The 22,466-nt window shown below is 43.7% G+C and overlaps 1 protein-coding gene across 1 annotated transcript in view; it reads right to left on the bottom strand.

The window, feature by feature from the left end:
- Positions 1-4,167: 4,167 nt before the first annotated feature.
- The window catches only part of dachb (dachshund b), a 54,253-nt gene continuing 35,954 nt past the window's right edge, over positions 4,168-22,466 (bottom strand). The window contains exons 3-12 of the mRNA XM_068755779.1: positions 17,100-17,210; positions 13,744-13,938; positions 12,412-12,581; positions 12,048-12,153; positions 11,685-11,759; positions 9,392-9,492; positions 9,099-9,246; positions 8,778-8,945; positions 7,754-7,819; positions 4,168-4,205 (exon numbers count right to left, since the gene is read on the bottom strand). Of these exons, the coding sequence (XP_068611880.1) occupies positions 4,168-4,205; positions 7,754-7,819; positions 8,778-8,945; positions 9,099-9,246; positions 9,392-9,492; positions 11,685-11,759; positions 12,048-12,153; positions 12,412-12,581; positions 13,744-13,938; positions 17,100-17,210 (1,178 nt within the window). The remainder of the gene's footprint in view (positions 4,206-7,753; positions 7,820-8,777; positions 8,946-9,098; positions 9,247-9,391; positions 9,493-11,684; positions 11,760-12,047; positions 12,154-12,411; positions 12,582-13,743; positions 13,939-17,099; positions 17,211-22,466) is intronic.

Genomic DNA, 22,466 nt, shown 5'->3' with positions numbered 1-22,466 from the left:
TAATTGGATTTACACCGTCCACACGGTGATCTGGATCATCACCAAAAGTTTCTAAGTAGTTCTTTGTATCTTTATACACCAACCATGAAGAGTAAAACTGAATCAGAGTTGATGTGTACTTTTAACGATTTTTTTTTATTCGTAAATGGAGTTTTTATTGTTAAAAGAAAATATTTTTTCTACCGTCATTATGGATCCGATCCAGATGAAATCCGGTGGTGAGATAAAACCCCCCATAAACATTGTTCAATGATCAACCGAGATACTGAAGAACAATGTTACCGAAAATTTCAAAATGATCCAGAATCTCTTCTGGATCGTCACCAAAATGTAAAATCTTTTCCTGGTATTATTCCCAATATTTCCTGAACATTTCATCCTGATCCGTCCAGAACTTTTTGAGTTATTTTTGCTAACAGACAAGCAGACAGACAAACGAAGGCGATGACATCTAACCTCGGCCTTGCCACGCCCACCTCGCCCCGCCACGCCCACCTTGACTCAGGTAGGAACTCATTGGTGTCTCAGGTGCTTATATTTGTCGTTGAGTTGAGAATCTTTTCATACTCAGATGCCCCCCCCCCACCCTTCCTCCCCCCTCGCTCCCCCTCTCTTTGCTAGTTAGTCTTAATTTCTCATCATCATGCGCTCTTCTCATAAAAAACTCATCACAGTTGTGTGCATGCATCCCAGCGTTTAGACCACAACTCTGCCTCATCTCCCAACATACACTCACACCCGTAATCTACTGAACCCCATGTAGAAATTAACCACACACACACACACACACACACACACACACACATACATACACACAGCAGGTTGGGCCCCAGGGTTCAGTTTGGTAGAAAACTCCCTTCCTAATTTTCCTCATAAAGAACTTAATGAAGACTAATGATGGAGTGAGGTTTGTGTGTGTGTGTGTGTGTGTGTGTGTGTGTGCGTGCTTGCGTTTTAACAGCTAGGCTGCTCTGTCTGGGAATGTCTCTGTTCTCTTCTAGCCCATTCTTCCATCCATCCCTCCATCCTTTCTTTCTGCCCTTTTCATCCTTCCTTCCAGGATCTGTTTTTTCCCTTCCACATTCTTTTCCTTTGCATCTGTCCTTCACTGTTTGCTGCTCATCTTTTCATCCTGTTGTCCTCTTTTTCGGACCATCTGTTCACATCATCATCCCGCTCGATAGTTTTAACCCTCTTTTCCTAACCTGTCTGTTTTATTTTTTTTTAACACATTTCCATTTTTCCTAAGATTTTGTACACACCAGGGTCCGATCCGGATCCCAGTCGCATTCCGGATAAAACATGTTGTTTATAGGGATCACAGAAAATCCATTACTGGTAATATAGCGACACAGATTGATCTGAGATCAGATTGTAGCAGATTCTGATCTGTGTAAATGGTGTGGTGTCAAATTTATTTTCAAGCGTTTCTGATCTCGAACAAATAGAAACACATTGTTCAATAAATAAATTCCGGGTCAAAGAGCCTTGCTGCTTCGTTTTGGTTGATTTTCTCACCTGTCAGTGTTTTGGGTGGATTTTCTCCTGTAAAAAAAAAAAAAAAAATCAATAGCAAACCTTTCAGTGACACGTCGCTGCTTGTCCCAGACGTGAGTCTCACTTTTCATCTCTGATCATCCTCTTCCTCTCAGTCTACATTTGTTCTTTAAAAGCGCATCATTTCATCATGTTACACCTCTTTCACTTCCCCTCTGTTCTTCCTCCCCATCTTCCTCTCTCCATCGCTTTCCCCAAACATCATCTCTCTCATGCTTCAGTCTCTTTTCATCCTTCCTTGTTGACTCCATCACTTTTTTTTTTTTATCCATCCTTTCTCATCCCTGGCTCTTTTTCCTCCCCGTCCATCGCTCTGTGTTTGCGCCTCCATTAGGGGGGGAAATGGAAAAAGTGACATCAGCAATTTGGTGAACGGAGAGAGATGAAGAAAGGAAAGACATGGGAGAAGATGAAGCGGCGTGGAGAAATGAAAAGCGCAGATTAACAGAGTGGACGCCACCAGTGATTGTGAAAAAGAAGGAGGGAAAACGGGGAAAGAGACAGCGAAAAGGAGAGAAGAAGGGATGAGAGGGACGGCGGTGGGCGAATTAAAGGCAAAAGTATGAAGAAGAGCGGGAGTGAGAGGTAGAGATCCATTAGAAAGAGAGAGAGGGAGAGAGGGAGAGAGGGATAGGCTTCACCTCATTAACCTCGTAATGCAGAGTAAATATACAGTCTAAATGGAACAGAGACGTGTGTGTGTGTTTACTCCCAGGCTTCTGTGTAAATGTGTGTGTCCACAAAAGGCATTACCACAATCCTGTGTGTGTGTGTGTGTGTGTGTGTGTGGGGGGGGGGTTGTGGCCCCTGATCCTAAATTTACGCATGACTGTTGCAAACTGGACTCATTCTAGAAAAGCTTTAGGGTTAACGGTTAATCTGGCGGGAGCTCTGCTTCTGGTTCTGGTTCTGGTTCTGGTTCTGCTGATATTTGGGGTTGATCGGTTCAGTTTGGGACACAAATTCATGTTTTGCTGAAGATGCGAAACATGCAGTTATTCTCAGTGTAGCCTTCGTTGAATCACCGTTTCTCTGTTTTAATAAATATATATATATATTTATATATATTTCTAACTTATCACAAATTTAATCTTAAGAGTTTTATAAATTCGGTGGAAACACCAACAAGCATTTTATTGTGGGATCTGAGGTTTGGTCTGATTGTTAAAAAAAAGAAATTATTTCTACATTTACTTATTGTTATTGTGTATTTGTTTTTGTTGGTACTCCATCAGAACAGGACAGACACAAGGAGGACCACCAGGCGCGCTCATTATAATACTGTATAATTGCAGTCAGCTCAAATCCAGATGACAGTGACAGACCGAGATCATCAGGAGAAAACGTCAAAAATAAAAACAAGAAAATACGCTGAATGTTGTTTCTATCTACATGGAATACCCCTTTAACCCCAAATCCCCACCCCGTTCATATCCCACCCGCACACGTTTCAAACAGCGATAAACAAAACACGCAGTGGAGTAACCAAAACTGCAACACACTCTTAGTAGCTCAGAAAATCAGGAAGTGAATGTTTTTGGAAAGGAGTCTTCATCACTCCAGGAAGTACAAGTCAGGGAGGAACGAAACAAAGGCTGCGATGGAAAGTCATAGTAAAGTTCGGGACTCGCACTCCTGGGTGACGGGGGGGGGGGGGGGGGGAACAATTCAACGTACCTTTACGATAAAATGCTTTTATAATCTTATATTAAAAAAAGGGACTCAACTTTTTGAACTTAAGAGTCATTTGAGAAAGTGTTTCCAGGGTGATAGAAAATACTTTACAGACCGGAAAGTTGTATCCAACATTTTCAGAGTAATTCCTTCTACAGAGAGAAAGAAAAGGGAAAAAGGACAGAAGGGTGAGGAAAGGTGGGAAGCAAAATAAAGATAAAAGGATTTATTAAAAGGAAGAGAATACGGAGGAAAAACCGAAGCAGAATGACAAAATGAGAAAAGTTTCCCATGCAATTCTTTTCTTTGTCCAGACAGCAAACATGAACGAAAGAGACAGAAATAGCCCCCAAAGTTTTTTTTTTCTCTCTCTCTCTATTATATCGCTTTCAGGTATTTTTTTCTCACTCCTTTTATCTCATCCCTTCTTCCTCCAGTTCTGAACTCCTCCCAGAAGTTGATTGCTGTCCAATCAGAGGCAGCCAACCAGTGAGATTGGCGGACATCCCATCCAATTACAATCCAGAGAAGGTGGAAACATGTTAAGCAGGTATAAATGTATTTTCATCAAACGCATCAAAGGTCTCGTCCTTCCGGCATCAAATTGTCCGTCCGTTCGCTTCTTCAGCTCCCCTGACATAGCTTGGAAATTTTCCTTGCAAGTTTTCCATGAAAAAAAAACAAAAACAAGCAGAGGGAAGTCAAAGTGTGTGAGAGGAATGAATGGGGTGAAGTCTGTCTCAAAAGTTAAGGAGGAATGGCGACCATCAAGGGGCGTGGCTCCAGAAAGTATCATTACTTCAAAGGAACACCAAAAAAAGTCGCCCCCTGAGATCTAATCCTGTCTGAGGAGGGCGTCAGGAGGCGGAGTCCTTCTCTCCGAGAAATGGGAGGGGAACAAGGCAGAAGGGGCGGGGCTTCTGGAGTCCAGTGTCTCTAGAACATCATGGGAGTTTTGAGAAACGCCCGGGATTCTGTGTAAAAAAAAAAAAATAAACACAGAAAGAAATCAGTCAGAAATAAAAACACCGGAGAGAAACTGTGACACAGAAGAAAATCAGGTTTGTGTGACGTTACGACAGAAACACAAAAACAACAACGTTGGCGTTCCTCGTCTCCAAACTACCAAGTGGATTTTATGCAGCATCCATTTATGATCGAAATCTCATATCTCCAATTCTGCCAAGGTCGGCTCTCCCTCTCTCTCTCTCTTTTCTCTCATTTCACCTCCGTCGTTCTCCTTCCTCTCCCGGTGGTGCTGTTGCTGCACCCGCCCACACACACACACACACACACACACACACAAACAAACGTGTGCGTCCGGCAGAAACACACATCTTCCTCTCCCTGCGGTGTCATTGTTTTCTGCGAACGTTGCAAAGTGTTTACATTTCTGCATAACAGCAACCATAACCCCCCCCCCCCTTCCCTCCTCTTTTCTCCGTTTTCCAATCTGGGGCTCTCTTCCTTGCCCTTCGCTGTTTTTTTGTCATCTTCCGCTGTCGTTTTGTCCTCTATCTTTTTTTTTTTTTTTTAGATGTGAAACAGGTTTGAGGTGTTGGAATAAAAAACATTCTTAAATTTTCTCTTTCATCTTGCACTCCCCCATCGTTCCCTCCTTCATATTCCCTGCCTTCCCTTCTTTTCATCCCTCTCATCTCCTGCCCTTCCCTATTTTTATCACTCCACTATCCACTCAGACCCCCCCCCCCCCGCTCCTCTTCTTTCATCCCTCTATTCTACATGCATCTCCCCTCTGCTCCGTCCTGTCCTCTATCTGCTACTCTCATATTATTTTTATCCTGACCCATTCTTCCCTCCGTCCTCTCCTCTCCTGTTCTTTCTTTTTGTTCTTTCTTTTTGGGTCCGGCCCGCTGAAGTTCCAGCCTTGATCTCTCCGGTGCTGCCTTTAAGGTTGAAATCTAACTTCACAATTCCATGCTGTCAGTTTCATCAGGATTATCTGTGGGTCCATCTGTTTTGTTATAAAATACCAGCACCCTAACCTAACCCACCCACCCACCCATCCATCCATCATCCACCCATCCATCCATCCATCCATCCATCCATCCTATTCTTCTTTTCTTTACGTGGCAGGAAGATTTTTTTTTATTTGTTCATATTTTCTTGTTTCTTCTTGTTCTTCACCTTTTTATTTGTCACAATTTTGACCTGGCAGGCCTGTTTCCTACTGCTCTTACCTCCATCTGTCATTATAAAATACTGTGTGTGTGTGTGTGCGGGTGTGTGTGTGCGTGTGTGCGCGTGTGTGTGTGCGTGCATTCCCTGTCCTGGTTAAAAATGACACTGACCTGCCTTGTTAAAAGTCTATCAGCTGGGAGGAGGAAATGTCACCGGGTCCCAGAACAAGGTCGCATTTTTCAACTTCCTCTCGAGGAATGTGCTCACTCCCCCCCTCCTCCTTTTTCTTCCCCTCTTTTTTACTCTCCTCCCACCCAAACATACCCCCCCCCCACCCTCATCTTGTGCACCCGTCTCCCTTCTCCTCATCCTCTTTCATTATCTCTTTTGGATTATCTTCATCTTTCACTCGTTCACGTTCACCCTCCCTCAACATCTACTTCTCCTCATCCGTCTCTCATCTTCTACTGTTATTCCCTCCTTTTCTGACTCCTCTCATTCCCGTTCTCTCTTCATCCCTCATTCTTCTTCTTCTAGCCATTCTATTATTTCTTTTTCTGCCGTTTTTCTCCCCACTCCATCCATTTTTGTTTCCATTTTTCTCCTGACTGCTTTTTCTTCTCATACATATTCCTCTTTTCTCCCCCCTTTCCTCCCCTTGTTCTGCTTCTCCTCCCTCTTCTGGCCGTTTTACACCCCCTGTTCTGCCCCACCGTGCTGTAGAGGTGCAGCGAAGGTGTCGTCAGTCTTTTCCATATTCGTCCATCCTTCGATTTGTCCTTCTACCTTCCGTCTTTCCTGCATTCCTCTCTCACCGTCTTTCCCGCTTTCTTTTCCTCTCCTTCCTTCTCTTCTGCATTTTGTGCAGCCAATTAGTCGGGTGGGCTTTAACAGCCGGGAGAACGCAAGCCCCCTTTTCTCTTTGACCCTCTCACTCTCCTTTGCTTCCTGTATCTCTCCCTCTCTCACTCTCTCCCCTGCCTCTCATTTTCTCTCTCTCCCCCTCTCGCTCTCTTTCTGATTGTAATGCGATGTCTTTCTTTGTATTCAGCACTTTTTTCCCCCTCACTCGTTAATTAAGAGTGTGGAAGGTGAACGAGTGTGTGTGTGTGTGTGTGTGTGTGTGTGTGTGTATAAGTAAACCACAGTAGGTGCAAAATGATTTTATGGCAGGAGGGATGAAGTGTGTGTTTGTCTGTGTGAGGAAAGCAGCAAAGGGGCCCTACTGGGCCAATCAACATTAATGAAATCAGGTGTGTGTGTGTGTGTGTGTGTGTGTGCGTGCGTGTGTGTGTAGGTGTGTGTGTGTGTGTGTGTTTGGATTGCTTTGCTTGCAGAAGAGAGGGGATCTAAAAGAGGTCTAAAGAGGAGAGAGAGAGAGCTAATTAGAGTTCCCTGTCTCACCGGCGTGTGGATCAAACACACATCTACAGGTAAAGCGAGTGTGTGTTTGTGGATTCTCATTTACACACACGCAGAGTTTCAAGGTTTTCAATGTCAGGGAGGACCGAGCACAGCTGGTGGAAAGAGGACGCCACACGCATACTAACACACAAGCATCGCTACGGCACTTGTGAGGACACTCGCTGGCACACTTCATGTCCACAGCGACAACCTCAACTATACCGCTGGCCTTTCACCCGCCGTTCGAGGACATGAACAAGTTGTCCTCGATTTTTTGGTGTCCTCGCTCAGAACAGATGTCTGTGTGTGTGTGTGTGTGTGAGAGTGGATCTGGATTAAGGAGCAAAAACACGATGTGAGGATTTGGATTTTGGTTTAAATGTGACTAAAAATGACCATTTGGTCGTCGCAGAGGAATCCACTTGTGTCTTTTTTTTGTACTTGTCAGACTTGTCAAACTTTAAAAAAACAAAATTCGCACAAACTGCTTGAAGGATTTCAGTTTAGGTTCAAATTGGAATTTGAACGAGGGTTTAATTCCATTTTAAAGGATCTTCAGGCTTGAGTTCCAGTTTTAAAAAAATGTCATCATCCTCTACAAATTGATCTTCAGCATAAGCACACGCAACCTTAAATGGTCAGGTCACATACACACACACACACACACACACACAAATCCACACTTGTATCTGTTCAATGAAACATGTCCAAACACACACTCACATGTGTGTCTGATAAGGAGCACATGAAAGGGAGGCCACATTGTTTCCGTGTCTGCTTAATGTCTGCACTAATCTAGCCTGGGCCCCAACACACACACACACACACACACACACATGTGTCTACCACGTGTGTGTCTGTGCATCTAAAGGCGGCCTCTGAACATGCCTGGTGTGTCATGTTAACATGTGGCGTGTGCGTCTTCCTTCCTGCCTGTGTACGTGTTTTATGATATCTTTTATTGTTGCTTCGGTACCTTGTACTGCGCCGTTGTCTTGCTGGTTTCCATTAAGTTCAGCTTTATCCTCGGCTACAGCAGCGCCTGGCATGAAACGCAAAGACAAGACAGAGTCTCAGTGGGGCGCCCAATAAAATCACCTTGTAACTGTCTGCAAGTTGAAAGCACAAACAAATCCAAGACTCAAGACACAATCGCTTGACTCGAGAATTATGTCTTTGATGGCTTTGTTTGTTTTTTCTCTTGGTGTGATTTAAATTTGTTTTTTTTTATATGTGGCTGCTTTTCGACAATAAAACCATGTTAAGTTGTTACTAGTTAGAGCTGAATGTGGCGATATGATTATTATCCATATATTTATATATGTATATATTCAGTGTATTGTGACGCTGTATAAACGGTGATCATGTATTGCTGTGTTTCTACTAGCAACACTATTTTAATATTTATCCTCATTTATAATTTGCTGTTAGTTTGAAGTTTATTCTGATAATTGCTGAACCCTGAAGAGACCAGAAACGTCCTTTCCGATAAGCAATTAATCAGCCGTCACCACCAGCCCAAGGTAAAAAATAATCACTTTTTTTACGAGCAAATAAATAATCAAATAGTTGGTGTCTACCAGCTCTTGGGGTAACACTGAACACTTTACTGCCGCTCTCAAATCCAAATTTACGGAAGGCAGGCAGGGAAACAGAAGCAGCCTGTAAGCTTCGGTCTACAACAGAAAACAGGCGGACACAAGTCAAGACGTGGATGGGAAATCACGTCAGGAAGACAAAGGGAGAAAAAAATAAATAAATATGCAGAAGGTTTAAATCAAAGGCTGTAAACTCCTGAAGCGACTCAAAACTATACAAATACAAATTCAAGCTGAAGCAACAAAAAGGAGAGTGAATGAAAACAAATTAGGAGGTTGGACAGACAAGTAAAACAAAGAAAATGTTAAGAAATCTTAGTGAGCATTTAAAAAAAAAAAGAGTTAAAACAAGGGTTGGAAGGGGCAAAGCGACAGAAGGAGAAGAAAGCAAGCCCATCCTACCATTGTTGGTGTTGTTGTTGGCGACGTGCAGCGGCTCAGGAGAGGGGGAGGAGGAGGAGTGTTTCAGCGCATCCTCCACTCGCACCCTCCTCTTCGACTCAAACTCCAGCGCCTCCTGCAGCTTCCTCTTGGCTTTCTTCTCCTTCTTCAGGCGCTTCTGAATGGAGGCTGAGGAAGAGATAGAACCGCGTGAATGGCAGCCCCTCCTCCTGGCTGATGGTCAGAGACCCTGCTTAATTTGGCTCAGGCCCAGAATGCCCTCCGGTTTAATGCCGTCACACTTTTACGTGGCGATTTTAGAGCAAAGAGCGCGGCTCACACCTCTGCTCTGAAGCTCGGAGGTCAGCTGGCGTTCCAGACTCTCCCTCATCTCTCTCTCTCGATAGAGCTCCATCTTCAGCTCTCTTTTCTCCGCCTGGATCTGTTTGTCCTGCACCCGGGCGTTCTCCACCGCCACCTTCAGCAGACCCTGAGGAGAGACGTTTGGGGGGGGGGGGGCAAGTTTTGATTCAATGTTGCAGTATTTTTTTTACGATTATCGATTGATCAACCTCTCTAGCTTTTTGCAGAGTGACAGCTTTTTTTTAGAAACAGAGGCAACAATAGGATGCTACCTGTATGTTGGTGAGCAGGGTCTCCACTGACGACAGGCCGTCAGCGAATAGGAATGGAGCAGGGAAGCCAGGGGGCAGGGCTTGTCCCAGCAAAGACTCCTCTGTGAAGAACAATAAAAAAAAAAAAACATGCACATTTTTTGATCAAATATAATACAATTAATTTGAATCATTATTACTTTTTAATAAAAAATCTGTTTTGGTTTAATTAAAATATACACAATTATAAAAGAAAAGGGTTTCAGAGTTTAGCCACAGGTTCCAAAGCGTAGCTTAGAATCTAAACCTTATAAGCGATGCTAACTTATAGCATCCCGCTTAACAACGAGACAGGAGCACAAGTTATCAGCCAAAAAGGTTCAATCGGTCGTGAGTGTGTTTTCCATCAGTGATGTGTTTTCAGTCTGCGGATCTGAAGTTTATAAAATGTTGATGTTTACGAAAGTGTAAAAGGCAGCGAAGCAGCGTCGGCGAAGTCGTTAGTATTCAGGCAATCGTGTGGGCTACTAATTGGCAAGGATTAAATGCATCCTTGATTTTTTGCATGTGTGTATGTGTTGTCTGCTCATTGCCGGTGCGTCACAGTGTCTGATCAGCCCTTAATGCCTTAACACGCTGACAACTGGGTTAACTCTGGTGTGAAATTAACACTGATTAAGATGCACTCTCAATACACACACACACACACACACACACACACACTCCTATCTGCCACCTCATCCATACATCCTTTACTCTACATATTACATCTTTCTTCATCACACTTCACAACCTGTTACTCCCTCATCTTCATCGTCTTTTACTCTTCTCTTTACCATTAAAAAAAAAAAAGAATTCTCGTTTATTCTTTACTTCCTTGAAAGAGAATCGCAGATTTAGCCCCAAATACCTCCCGTTAACAATTTCTGCCCCTTCGTCATCTCGCCATCCTTTTCTCTTTCCCTGCATGCGCCGACATGTCACGTCAGAGTTGTTGATGAATTGCCCCCCCCCCCCACACCTCCTCGCTCTCTCGCCCAAGTAAATATTGGAATTCAAAGAATGAAAGGAGGAGGACCAAAGTTAGTCGAGGATGAGAGGTGACCACCGTAAAGGACAAATGGTATGAGATGATGGAGAGGAAAAACTCAATTAAAAAGGATGAGAAGCGCACAAGTGTTTGAAATGTATTAGAAAAAGAGTTGAAAAGAGAGGAGAGGATCACAGCAACGAATGATTGTTCTGAGCATGGCGACGAATCAATTACAAAATGTCATCTTTTTCCATGAAACCTGGTGGGAGAAATGGACCAAACCAAAAAACAAAAGCAAACTAGTATAGGCGCTCGGGCCTAACAAGCCCCATTAAACTTTTACATGCTCTCTTTGACCTTTTCTTTCATTTCACAGGGAATTAATGGATCTTAATAGGAATAGGCAGAGTTAGTGGGTTGTGATCAGAATGTGTGCAGATCTAAATAAGATCCAAATCCACCAGTTTCCACATGCTATCATTGAATTTCCTCTTCACAGGGTCAAGAAATTATACTTCTAAAAATCAAGCAAGGCTTTATAAAGAACAAAGCAACATGCAAACACATTCTGCCTTCCACTGGTCCGAGGTGACCAAATTACAAAGAGCTTTTAGAGTGAAGTGGTAGCGAGTGACCTGATCATGATGATGCTGCAGTGGATTGTGTGTTTATTAGTCCTGATTGATTTATTATTATTTTTTTGGAGGAAGCCCCTCTGCTGTTCCTGCTGACGTCCGCCGCCGAGCTTCGGGACTATGAATGGAAATGAAGGGAAGGAGGTGGAGAGACGCGAGTCACACGAAAGCAGAGTGTGTTATATGAATGGAAAATATAGAGCGTAATGGAGGGAAGACAGAGGCCCCACATGCTTTTAGTGTGTGACCTCTTGACCCCTTTTAGCCGTGACTCCTTTACTTAGCGTCCCTCCAGCTATCTGTCTCACCCTCCTTCGTCTTTCTGATTGATGGTTCAGAGACAGGTGATCAATAGGCGGGGCAGAACATCCCGAGGCTTCTGATTCTCTGCTTTTGAGGTTTCAGCTTGTGTGTGTGTGTGTGTGTGTGTGTGTGTGTGTGTGTGTGTGTGTGTAGGTGTGTGTGTGGGTGTTGTGAGAACGCTTTCCTAAGTGAGAACCAGTTTGTCAGTTGTCAAAACAAACTAGTGAAGAGATTAGATTGAGGTGTGTAATAGATTATCTCCATTTATTTGAGTGTGTATGACTGTCGTCCATTGGTCTGTGTGTGTGTGTGTGTGTGTGTTTGAAGGTGTGTGTGGTCCAACCTTTATCCTTTGTTATTTTCTTGATGGGTGCAGCAGGGTTAGGCAACGCAACATCTGTTTCAGCTGACACCAATCCTGTTGAAAGAAAGAGCACTCAGTTTGTATGTGTGCGTGCGTGTGTGTGTGTGTGTGTGAGGTTGTTTTTTTTTTAGTTAAAATAACATTTTAAGTCTTATTATTGAAGATACTTTTCTTTCAACTAGTTTTCAATTCTAATCCTTTTCATCTTAGTCATACGGGGGAGTCTGCTGCTGTGGGGTGTGTGTGTGTGTGTGTGTGTGTGTGTGTGTGTGTGTGTGTGTGTGTGTGTGTGTGTGTGCGTGTGTGTGTGTGTGCGTGTGCGTGTGTGTGTGTGCGTTGTACCCAGTCTTTCAGGTGAGCTGGAGGCGGAGCTGCTCGGCTGTGACTGCAGAGGTGTGTTGGCCTCATCCACAGATGGAGAGAGGGAGGGACTGTCACACACTCTCTCCTGAAAACAGAAAAGGAACGAGTGAGGTTCAAAGCGTCCGGGGTACGGCGTCAGAGCCCGATCAATACTGGGATATGTATTGAAATTACCGTTAAACTCATTCGGAAAGAATGAGTTTAACCTGACAAAAACCATAGATTTTTCCTCAAAGTACGGATTAGAAAAGTAAAAGTCGTTGAATGAGGAGTACCTCAAGGAACATACTTCGGTCCTCAGTGGTTGTCATTTTAAGGCTTTTTATTAGAGTTTGCGTTTTACCTTGATGACTGGCGCGCGGTGTACGTGAGTGTGTATCTGCTGGGCTGCGGCGGCCATGTTGGCTATGGTGTTCAGATGGTTCATCTGTGACATCGCCATGGCCACAGAGGCAGGCGGTAGCCCCATGGGAAGCAGAGGGTGGGGCATCATCATAAAGGGCAGGTCCAATCCTAAGTAGACAAAGGAAGAGGAGAGTAGATAAGGAAGCAGCCGACCATTTCCGAATTAGGGATGTAGCAAGACGACAATTAAAACGATCAGCAGCCAAACATGAAATGAAAGTAAACAAAGAGGAAACATTGACTCATTTTGTTTCATTATATTCATCTGTTGCTTTTTAATGGGAGCTTGAGTCTTAAGTCATTTCTTTCATGTATATCGTAATCCAGAAAAGTCTGTTTCACATTGTCCTTTAATTAATAAGCAAGTAGAATTTAACCTTAACTTAACTTTGAGAAAGGGGAGGAACAGATGTCATCTGGGTATCAAACCTCTCACTAATAAAAGTTGATAAAGCAGAGCGAGGAGGGCGTGGAAGAGAAGACATGGAGGTCAAATGTAAAAGGAGCTCAATGTCTCTGTCTTTCTTAAATATTTGTATATTTTTTTTGTCTTGTCTTACATTTGTCCTCTTACTATTTGTAATCATCCCCTTCCTTCTCTCTTTTTGTTAATTTCTTTCTGCCTTTTCACACATGCACACCAGCGACATCACACACTGTTGCATTTGTGACGACCTTCCATTAGTTTCAATGTATTCCTTAACCTCCTTAAATGCGTAACCTTGACCTCTGACCTCAAATAGCCCCCCCCCCCCGTTTTTTTTAAAGGCGAGCTCATGGAAGCTGTACATTTGTGAGACATGACACCACACACACACACACACACACACAAGCAGCTGCTTTCATCCCAATGAAACAATAACACTGATTGCTGTTGTTGTGACGACTGAACAATCAATTTGAGTGTTTGTCGCCTCCCGCTGCCCATTGAGCCCATTTCTGCAATAAGAAAAAGAGCAAGTATGACTATGTTTCTGTTTGTTTGTGTGTGTGTGTGTGTGTGTGTGTGTGTGTGTGTGGTGTTGATAAATTGAGTCATTTCGTAGAGTGTGTGCTGATTAATCCAGGCAGTGTTAATACAGGAGATGGAACAGATTAAATGGTGCACATTAATAAATACCCCCCCCCCTTAAACACACATTCCCAGAGAATGCATGTGTATCAGTGTGGTTGTGTGTATCTCTCCCTCTCTCTCTTTGAGTGTGTGTGTGTGTGTAGTGTGTCTAAGTGTATTGTCTGTTAGGCATGTCTGTCGTGCGAGAGGACTCACTGTTAGCCAGTAGATGCTGCTGCTGGAGCTGTTGCTGACTGGCGGCTCCGATGGCTGGCCCCCTCGCACCACCTCCTCCCCCTCCTCCAGCTGCAGCGCCTACTGGGGCTCCTCCTCCACCTCCTGGTCCTCCACCGTGGGTTCCAGCAGGGGGGCTGGTCAAACGCTCCTTATCCCAGGAACTCTCACTCCCTCCTGGGAAGAGACAGACAGACGGAGGTTTGATATTCAGGAGGCTTTCACACAGGCTGAAGGTACGAAACCGCAGCCTGGTTTTTGTGTTTATTGGGTAATGTGTTCAGATGAGCGCTCATCCCACATGAAAAACCCTCAATTTAGGAGGATGCTCTACAAAATCGGTTTAATAATTTCAGTGAGGACTTTAGCTTATTTAAAGTCAGGTGGAAAAACTCAGTTCACATTATTTTAAATGAATTAGTTCAAAAAACATTGTGTAATGTGCATCGATTTTGCACACATTATTAATTTGAGTTTTTGGACTTGGATGAACACAAGAGGATCTTCGTGACTCTATGCTGAGGCAAACATGTTAATTCTTACATGCATCCAGTATTTCTCTATAAATGTGTACATGAACTACGGTACATCTATTAGTGACATGGAAACCATTCTTAATGCAGTCTGATTATAAACTCTGATCACAATCACCGGTTCTCTCATTTATCGTCCAGATAAATCTGAAAATGATTATCAAAGAGGAAAGTGATTGCTTTCTTTTTCACACCTTCTCCTTCTTTCCAAACTCTCTCTCTCTCACTCTCTCTCCTTCTGCGTTGCCACCTCTGTCACCCTCCACATTTCTCCCTGCTCCATCTCTCATCCATCTTCATCTCCCTCCATTAGCTTGAATTAGCGACCGTCTCTCTCTATTATTGCCTACTGAACCCCCTGCGCTGTTTGTGTGTGCGTGTGTGTGCGCGTGCGGGTGCATTTGTGTGTGTGTGTGTGTGTGAGGGAGAGAGAGAGAGAGACAGCTGGGCTGCATCCCGTCTGCCATTTACACCAGGGAAGAAAAGAAGTATAAACAGATGGGCAGATGTTCTCTCTCTCTCGCTCTTCTCATTTTTTTCTCCCCTTGGCCTTGTCGTCTCCTTCCTTCCATCCTTTCTCTCCTCTGTCACTTTCTTTTCCCCGTTTCCTGTAGTTTCTATTTCCTTCTCTCTGTCAATCTCCATCAGTCCAAGCGCTTAAAGTTGCATCCATTACACTCCAGTTTAATGACGCTTAAGCCGCTAACATGTCGCCCGTCCGTATGCCGCCATCACCCAGACGATAATGGTGATCATCCAACACATCTGCACGCCTTACAGCACTTCTATTATTTGTATCTTCATGAACACGCGTCACTTTAATTCAGGTTTCAATTAAAAAACAATCGCATCAACATGATTCGTAAAAAAAGAAAAACTCAACAAGGAAAGAACCCCTTAAACGTCCTGGCTAGAGGGACAGAATAACCTATTTATTATTCATATTCCCTGTGCTAGTTGGTTGGTTGAAAGCAATTATTGATAACTATGTATAGAAACATATTACTGGTATTGAAAGGCCAGAGACAAACCCACTGATTTATTTTATTTTTCTTCAGCAGGGAATCAAATAAAAAAAATCATAATAACTAAAAAGTTATTTTATATATTAATAAATGGATATTGGATATGTGTCATTTGCAATTTAAGATTATTCTTTTTAAATATTAGCATCTTGTACCTTTTCCAAATCATTTTAAAGTCGTACCTTTTAAACTTTGTATTCTGAAATGTGTAAACTTTGTCCAGAAATGATGCCAAATTGTACCATTTAGTTTTCATTTGCACAATTTTGCCAATTATTTCTCCCTGACGGCGAAGCTGAAAGAGCTTTTATTCTGAAATAGTTTCCATATAGCCTGCAATAATTGTATTTATTCTCGTGGAAATAAACTTTATCATCTAAAATTCTTTGTTGATGCATTTTAAGAACAAATTTGTTCCTCCTTGAGGTTCTTTCTTCACTTTCTCTCCTCTTCTCCTTCCTTTGCCATATCCCAACTTCTCCCAACTTCATCCCTTTTTCTTTCCCTTTGTCTTTTTCTCTCCCTCCATTGAGATGAGATTGATACGGTTTCTGTCAAAACATAAATCTCTCCATTCCTATTTCAATTCTGCATTCATGTCATTTATTTTTTTCTTCTTTCTATAAGATCTGACTAAACAAGAGGATTCGGACCAACTGGCTTTGCCCCTCTAAAAACCTGTCAGCTCTTCTTCTTCTCTTTTCCGCTTGCCCTAAATATCCCATTCTTTTATTACGAGTCCATCTCTCCCCTCTGTCCTCCTGGCTTTATTTTCTTTTCTTTTTTTGCATTCATACACTTGTTCTTCTGCTCTTTTGTCTGTTGGAGTTTCCCAGGCTTGTGTGAGTGTCTGTTACAAAGGAAAGAAGGTCGGACAATGGAAAGAAGGCTTTCCACGCAATCCCGGAGCAAAAAACAGAACAACACTCCGAACGAAATAAAGGAAGGCAGGAGAAGAGCAGGATGCGATGAATAAAAAAAAAAAAGGACAGGGCGAAAGGGAATAAAACAGAAGAATAGGGTAACTCTATCGGCCCATTTGCCAGGTCAGCTGTAGAAAAGGACGAGGGGGGGGGGGGACAGAAGGAAGGATTGCATGTTCCCTCTTTTCTTTTCCCTTTTTGTTTTCTATCTTTTTAATAATTCAGAGAAGCAAACACTGCAGAGGTAGAGTGGGATGAATGTGTGTGTGTTTTACTTTAGACTTTTTTGGTACTTTTCTGCTGTTGATAATCAGACAGATATTGTTATCCCTGAAAATCTGCATTTCCTCTAACTTTTTAGATACACCCGGAAACAAATGATCTCCTCCTCTCCCGTAGAGATGGGATAAGGAGGTCGGCCTTCTGGAGGGGTTTTGGAGGAGATGTGTGAGAAAGGCGCTGCTTGAAGTGGGGCTGCATCTGTTTAGGAGCCTCCCGTTGAGGGTTGTCTGGGTTTGTCCACCCGGGAGGAGACCCAGGGGGGAGATCCAGGAGGAGACCCGGATCTCACTAGAGGGATTACATATCGCATCTAGACGGGGAACGCCTCGGGACCCCCCCCCCCCCAGGAGGAACTGGAGAGTGTTGCTGGGGAGAGGGACGAGAGAGGGAATTCTCTCGTTTCTATCAGATTAAATCTGACTTTACTAACGTTAAGAGGATAAGAGGGCTGGAGAGAGATACCACACACACACACATTACATGAGTTCCTGCCATATGTTGGCAGATGTTGAAGCTGAGTGTGCGTGTGTGTGTGTGTGTCTGGTGTGTGTGTGTGTGTCGGGTGTGTGTGTCACCTGTATTGGAGTGTAAGTCATCGTTGTCTGACTCGTTTCCGTTCTGGAGACTCATCATCATCTTCATCTTCTGCAGCTTTTGAAGCTCGGCCATGGCTGCTGCTGTCAGGCCTGTGACACACACACACACACGCACACACACACACACACACATTCAAGTTGCTGTTATATTTGTCACTTCCTCAGAGGTAAGTCGAACTTAATTGTCGACCATTACAAGAATCACAAGCTGCCACAAAATCCATCGGTTTCTGACAACTACCCAGTCGCAGCTTTTGTTGCCTCCCCTCTCATACCTCGCAGGTGCTGCCCGCCTTTACCCACGATGCCTTGCAGTGAGCGGTGACACACATATTGACACTTGTCAGCTGTCGCCGTCAACATTTCTATTCAGACCGAGTGTTTTGTTGAAGTGTTTCAGGGTGTGAGTGCTGCTTCAGGAGCCTCAGGGCTGATGTATAATCACTGATACACATACTGAACAGCAAAACACACACACACACACACACACACACAGAGAGAGAGAATACGCCCTGCTGCTACTCACACACACACACACACTCTCTTTTGTATGGACTAAGATCCCCGGCTCTGTGCGCTGACCTGGAACTGACTTCTATACACAACAACCAGCAGAGTGAGAACGATGACCCCGTGTGTAAATGCACTATTATCCCTGAAGTGTGTGTGTGTGTGTGTGTGTGTGTGTGTGTGTAGGTGTGTGTGTGTGAGCCTTTGCATTGAGCAGCGTGCGTTTGTACAGTTTGCTTGCTTTCACGTATGAATATATGTGTGTGAGGGAACATATGCATTCTTATCTGTGTGTGTGTGGGGGGGGGGGGGGGGGGGTCAGTTGGTTTTGCCCCAGTCACGGTTGATGGCCCTCAAGGAATGTCCACTGCACACAGTACAGTTTTCTGCTTGCTATAAAGCACACAAGATAAATGGAGGAGGGGAGAGCAGAAGATGGAGGGAGGAGGGAGTTGTCGTGTTGTTTGAAAATTCATTTAAGTAAGGCAGGATGGAGGGATGGATCAGAGAGGGGGGGGGCAGGTGAGGAATGGCGAAAGAGAGGGTTGTAGGTTCGACTAAACCAGAGCGCCTTCAACTGCAGAAGAGCAAAGTCTAAAACGGTGAAAGTTCTCAGTTATAGGCTTTATTTAGGCAACATGATGGGGGCAGAGGTCGGGGGGGGGGGGGGGGGGGTAGACTTTAGGGTAGATCCCGTTATCTGGATGTGCACTAAAATTCCCTCACTCATTTCTTGGACCCATGGCTCCATCCATCAACTAAATTTAGGTGAAATTTGTTCAGCCATTTTTCTGTGATCCTGCTGATAATTAAAACAAAGACATCAAAGCACACCCTCCTGCACAGGAGTAATTAATCAATAACGAAAATAGTCGGAGAACGGTCTCTCTCATCAGCATCATTTTCACCAGCTGGACCATTTAGCTAAAGAGGGATGAGCGAAATGCTTTCCTCGGGATTTGATGGAGGCCAAAAAGAGAAATAAAAGAGAACAAATATTTGAGAAACACAACTGCGTATATATATACTGTATATCTTGACATATTTGTTGGATTTAGAAATAAAGAGGGGCTGTCTAAGTTCTCCATAGCAACGTAGGAGCTGGTGTGTGTTTGTAATATATTTACAGCCTCCAAGTTAGCAATTAAACATTAGGGAGGGTTTAAAGATAAAAAAAACAACATTATTTTCTATGCTCACACATTCAGATGACAAAGCTGCAGAATATATTGCTTTCCACTTCATCGCATACATACATACATATATATATATATATATGCATTAGAAGGTTGATCAGTTGTGACAAATTGAAATGTCATCTGACAGCGGATCTTAATCCTCAGAATGCGAATAGAACTCCTGCAGAATGCAGCGAGTGATTTATGCGGCAGTCTATTTCACAAGTGCACCGACTGTCGTGAGGAAAGGTTACAAAGTATAGGAAAGCGAAAGGACAAAGAGAAAGAGGTGCAGCGGAAGAGCCCGGGGGCCGGGAGACCAGACGTAGTGTCTGCTGTCCTGCTGAGAGGAGGACACAAATGGAGAAACATGATGGACGAATACAGAGGATCACGAAGAGCGGCCGCTCGCAAGCACAAACACAAAATGAATATCAGTCCGACGCAAAATGGTTAGGAACATTTTAAAATGCTCCCCGTTAGTTTGCTTGTAATGTTCGCTGCAGTTGAAACTCACACGCTGCAGACGGATGACGGGAAGGGGTACGGATGAAAAGGAGGAGAAGACTGAAAGAGGACACGTCAAAGAAGAAGAAAAAGAATGTAACGAATAAAGAAAAGTAAAGAAGAAGAAGCAGGGCCGATGTGAGAGGAGGAGAACAAAGATGGGTGGAGAACGAAAGATGGAAGGGCGGGTTGGATGGAAAGCCAGACGGAAAGAAGGATGAAACGAATGAAAGCAAAGAGGTCAAATAGGTGAAAGACAAATGGAGGAGGGACTTCTGCGCTTTTGTGGGGGGAAACGAGAAGGAATGAAGAAGGTGGAGAGCAAAGATAGATGGAGCGGACGCAAAATGAAATGCGGCTTCTTTTTAAACGTGTATGAAATGTGTGTTTTAATATTTGTATTTCCTAACAGCTCCTAAAACATTACAACACCTACTCACAGGAAGTGAGCTCAGCAGTCACTTCCTGAACACTTCAGGGTCTAGAAGCCATTAATTATGCCGACCGTCGGCCAATAACTTCTGACAGACTGCTGCTGCTGATATTCCTGTCCTTTACTCTGACTTTAAGACAGGATTTGTCATTAAAAATGTTTTACCATTAAGGCCAGATCATTTTTTGAGATTTTATTCTGGATCAAAGTAATGGACAAACACAAAAATACAAGAAAAATGAGGACTAAAAAAGGAAACATTGATTAGCCCATTGATTTGTTAGAAACACCTTGACACACACACACAAAGTTGCATATGCTGATACAGGAAATAGCTCTCTACACAGATGGATGGACACACAAACACACACACACACACACACACACACACACTCGGACACCAAGGCAGAACGCCCGCTGCGCCTCAATGCAACCAGAAGACAATCAATAGTGAGGGCGAAGCCACAATACTGTTCTCCATCATGACTATCAAACGCACACTCCCAGATCAATGGCTGTCTGCTGTGTCCACGGTTACCCAGCATCGACCCCGTCGCTAATGGCGACCAAGGAACCTTGGGAATTAGTCTGTGATTGATTGACAGACTGCTTCAAAGACACGTGCATTATATAGAGCCAGTTAGTGTGTGTGAGAGAGAAAATAAATATATTCAAGTGTGTGTGTGTTTCAGTGGTCCCCTGTGGGTTGTCCATACGTTGTTTACCCATCTCTTTTTTGCTTCACGTGCATCCTAATGCTGTCCGAAGGACGAAAGGAGAGGAGGAGGAGGAGGAGGAGACACGGAAGCAGAATGAAAAGAGGAAACACAGGCAAAGAGGATTTCGAGTGAACATTGGTGGATCGTCAGCATAAAGTGGCAAAAGTCGCCTGAAAAATCCTCAAAGCAGAAAGCAAGAGGACGTTTCCCACCAGTCCTCACGTGATTTTTTTTGTCAAGCTAACGGCATTCCTTTGAAGATGGCAACGCCAGCTCGTGGGGTTTGCATGCAAATGTCATAATCACTATTAGATGGATTGCTATGAAATTGGTGCCAAATATATCCTGTAGTTCTAAGATGCAGTTCTTGTTAATCGGATAAAGTAAGGATCGTTCTTAGACTTTGTGAATGTTAGGGATAAAGTCTCTAACATTGTGATATTAAATTTTAAACGCATCGAAATGAATCAGGCAGAAGCAGGGATTCTTTCTCTCTGACGCAGCCAAGACCGGGTGGTCTGAAGGTGAAGGTGCTAAAAACCAAAATACTGTCCTTTTAAAAGCCTTAAAAAGATAAGGAGTTTTGTCTTAAGTATTTTTTTTCGGCCAATCGGGTTGCACAACTTCTTTATTTGATCTCAACTCATCACGTTTACTGTCCGCGTGTGCAGGACTCTGCCCTGTCACAGTAATTATACTCCATCATTACTGCCCCCACCCATCATGAAAACACACATCTCCTGCTTCCGTGAGGCTTTCTTCAGTAAAAGCATCCGCCACGTAGCAGGCAATATTCAAAAATGAGATCAGGCGGCGTCCTTCCACAGCCAGACCCCATCAGGATGGCGTTTAATAGCTTTGAGTTCGCTGGTTGAGGACGTCGGGCGATCCTGTAGTCCAAATCCCCCCCCCCCCCACCCCTTCCCCACTTCGCGTGAAACCCACCCCATTTGGCCCATTCCTGTAAATATTTCATCCGCTGCACCTACGTCTCTGACGAAGTGCTTGAACGCGCTTCTCAGAGACGGAGTGACACTTTGAATAAAACAAACAAGGACAACAGAGAAATTGCTCTTTGTGTTCTGAATTTAGAAACGCACTGTTCTGGGCTGGTTTTTGTTTCCCCCCCCCCCCCCCCCCCGGCCTTCCTGGGAGCACTCGGGACTCGGAGTGCCAATTTACAAATGGAGTCGATTGCTCTTGTGCTGACTCAAAGAGATTTCTTCTCCCACACTTGGGCACTTAGGTCTCTCATCTTTAGCTTCCGCTGAAGTCCAAGGCGCCCCCATTTGGAAGCATTTCACAGCGGCCGTTTTCTGTCATCTCTACCAAGACAGCCAAGACTTTGGAGTTTACATTTATTGCCTATGAAGCCAAAAGGTTGGAGGTTTAGTGCAATTAAATGAAATGTTCCGGGTTCTTTTTCTGATTATTGGTACTTAATTTATTAAAGTCTGCTTACTTGGTGGTAAGGGGGAGCCCAAAACCCTACATAGCCGCATCTATGATGAAGAACGAGTTATTTTTCCCATCTCAGCCGGTCTCAAAATAATATCCAAAGATGATTACCGGCGTATTTAACATGGCTTCAATCAAAAAATGGCTCAGTTGAAATGTCCCCTTTGAAATACTAAATCCTTCCTTCGTTCTTTAGACAGTGGTTAAGGGTTTTATTGCCCTATAAATTTCGTGATTGACAATCCGCTTCCCTTTTAGAGAAATGATAAATTATTAGGGGGGGGGGGGGGTTCTGTAGCCTTAAAAAGTTAATAGTCTGGAGTTCTATTGCCCAATAAAGTCAGTAGTTGAAGTTATAGCGCCCATTTAAAGGCAGTGGTTATATGTTCGTTCATAAAGTAAATGGTTTGGTGTTCTATTGATGGATTGGATTCATTGATTAGGCTCTGTGAACAATTTGGACTCAGTTATTAAAGCTTCTATGTATTCTGTAAATAGCTTCTATTGATCTATGGATGAGTTCTTCTGTTTGGAACCACCA

Source organism: Brachionichthys hirsutus, chromosome 23 (genome assembly GCF_040956055.1).
Source record: "Brachionichthys hirsutus isolate HB-005 chromosome 23, CSIRO-AGI_Bhir_v1, whole genome shotgun sequence".
Lineage (NCBI taxonomy): Eukaryota > Metazoa > Chordata > Actinopteri > Lophiiformes > Brachionichthyidae > Brachionichthys > Brachionichthys hirsutus.
This window is presented reverse-complemented; position numbering and strand designations above follow the sequence as displayed.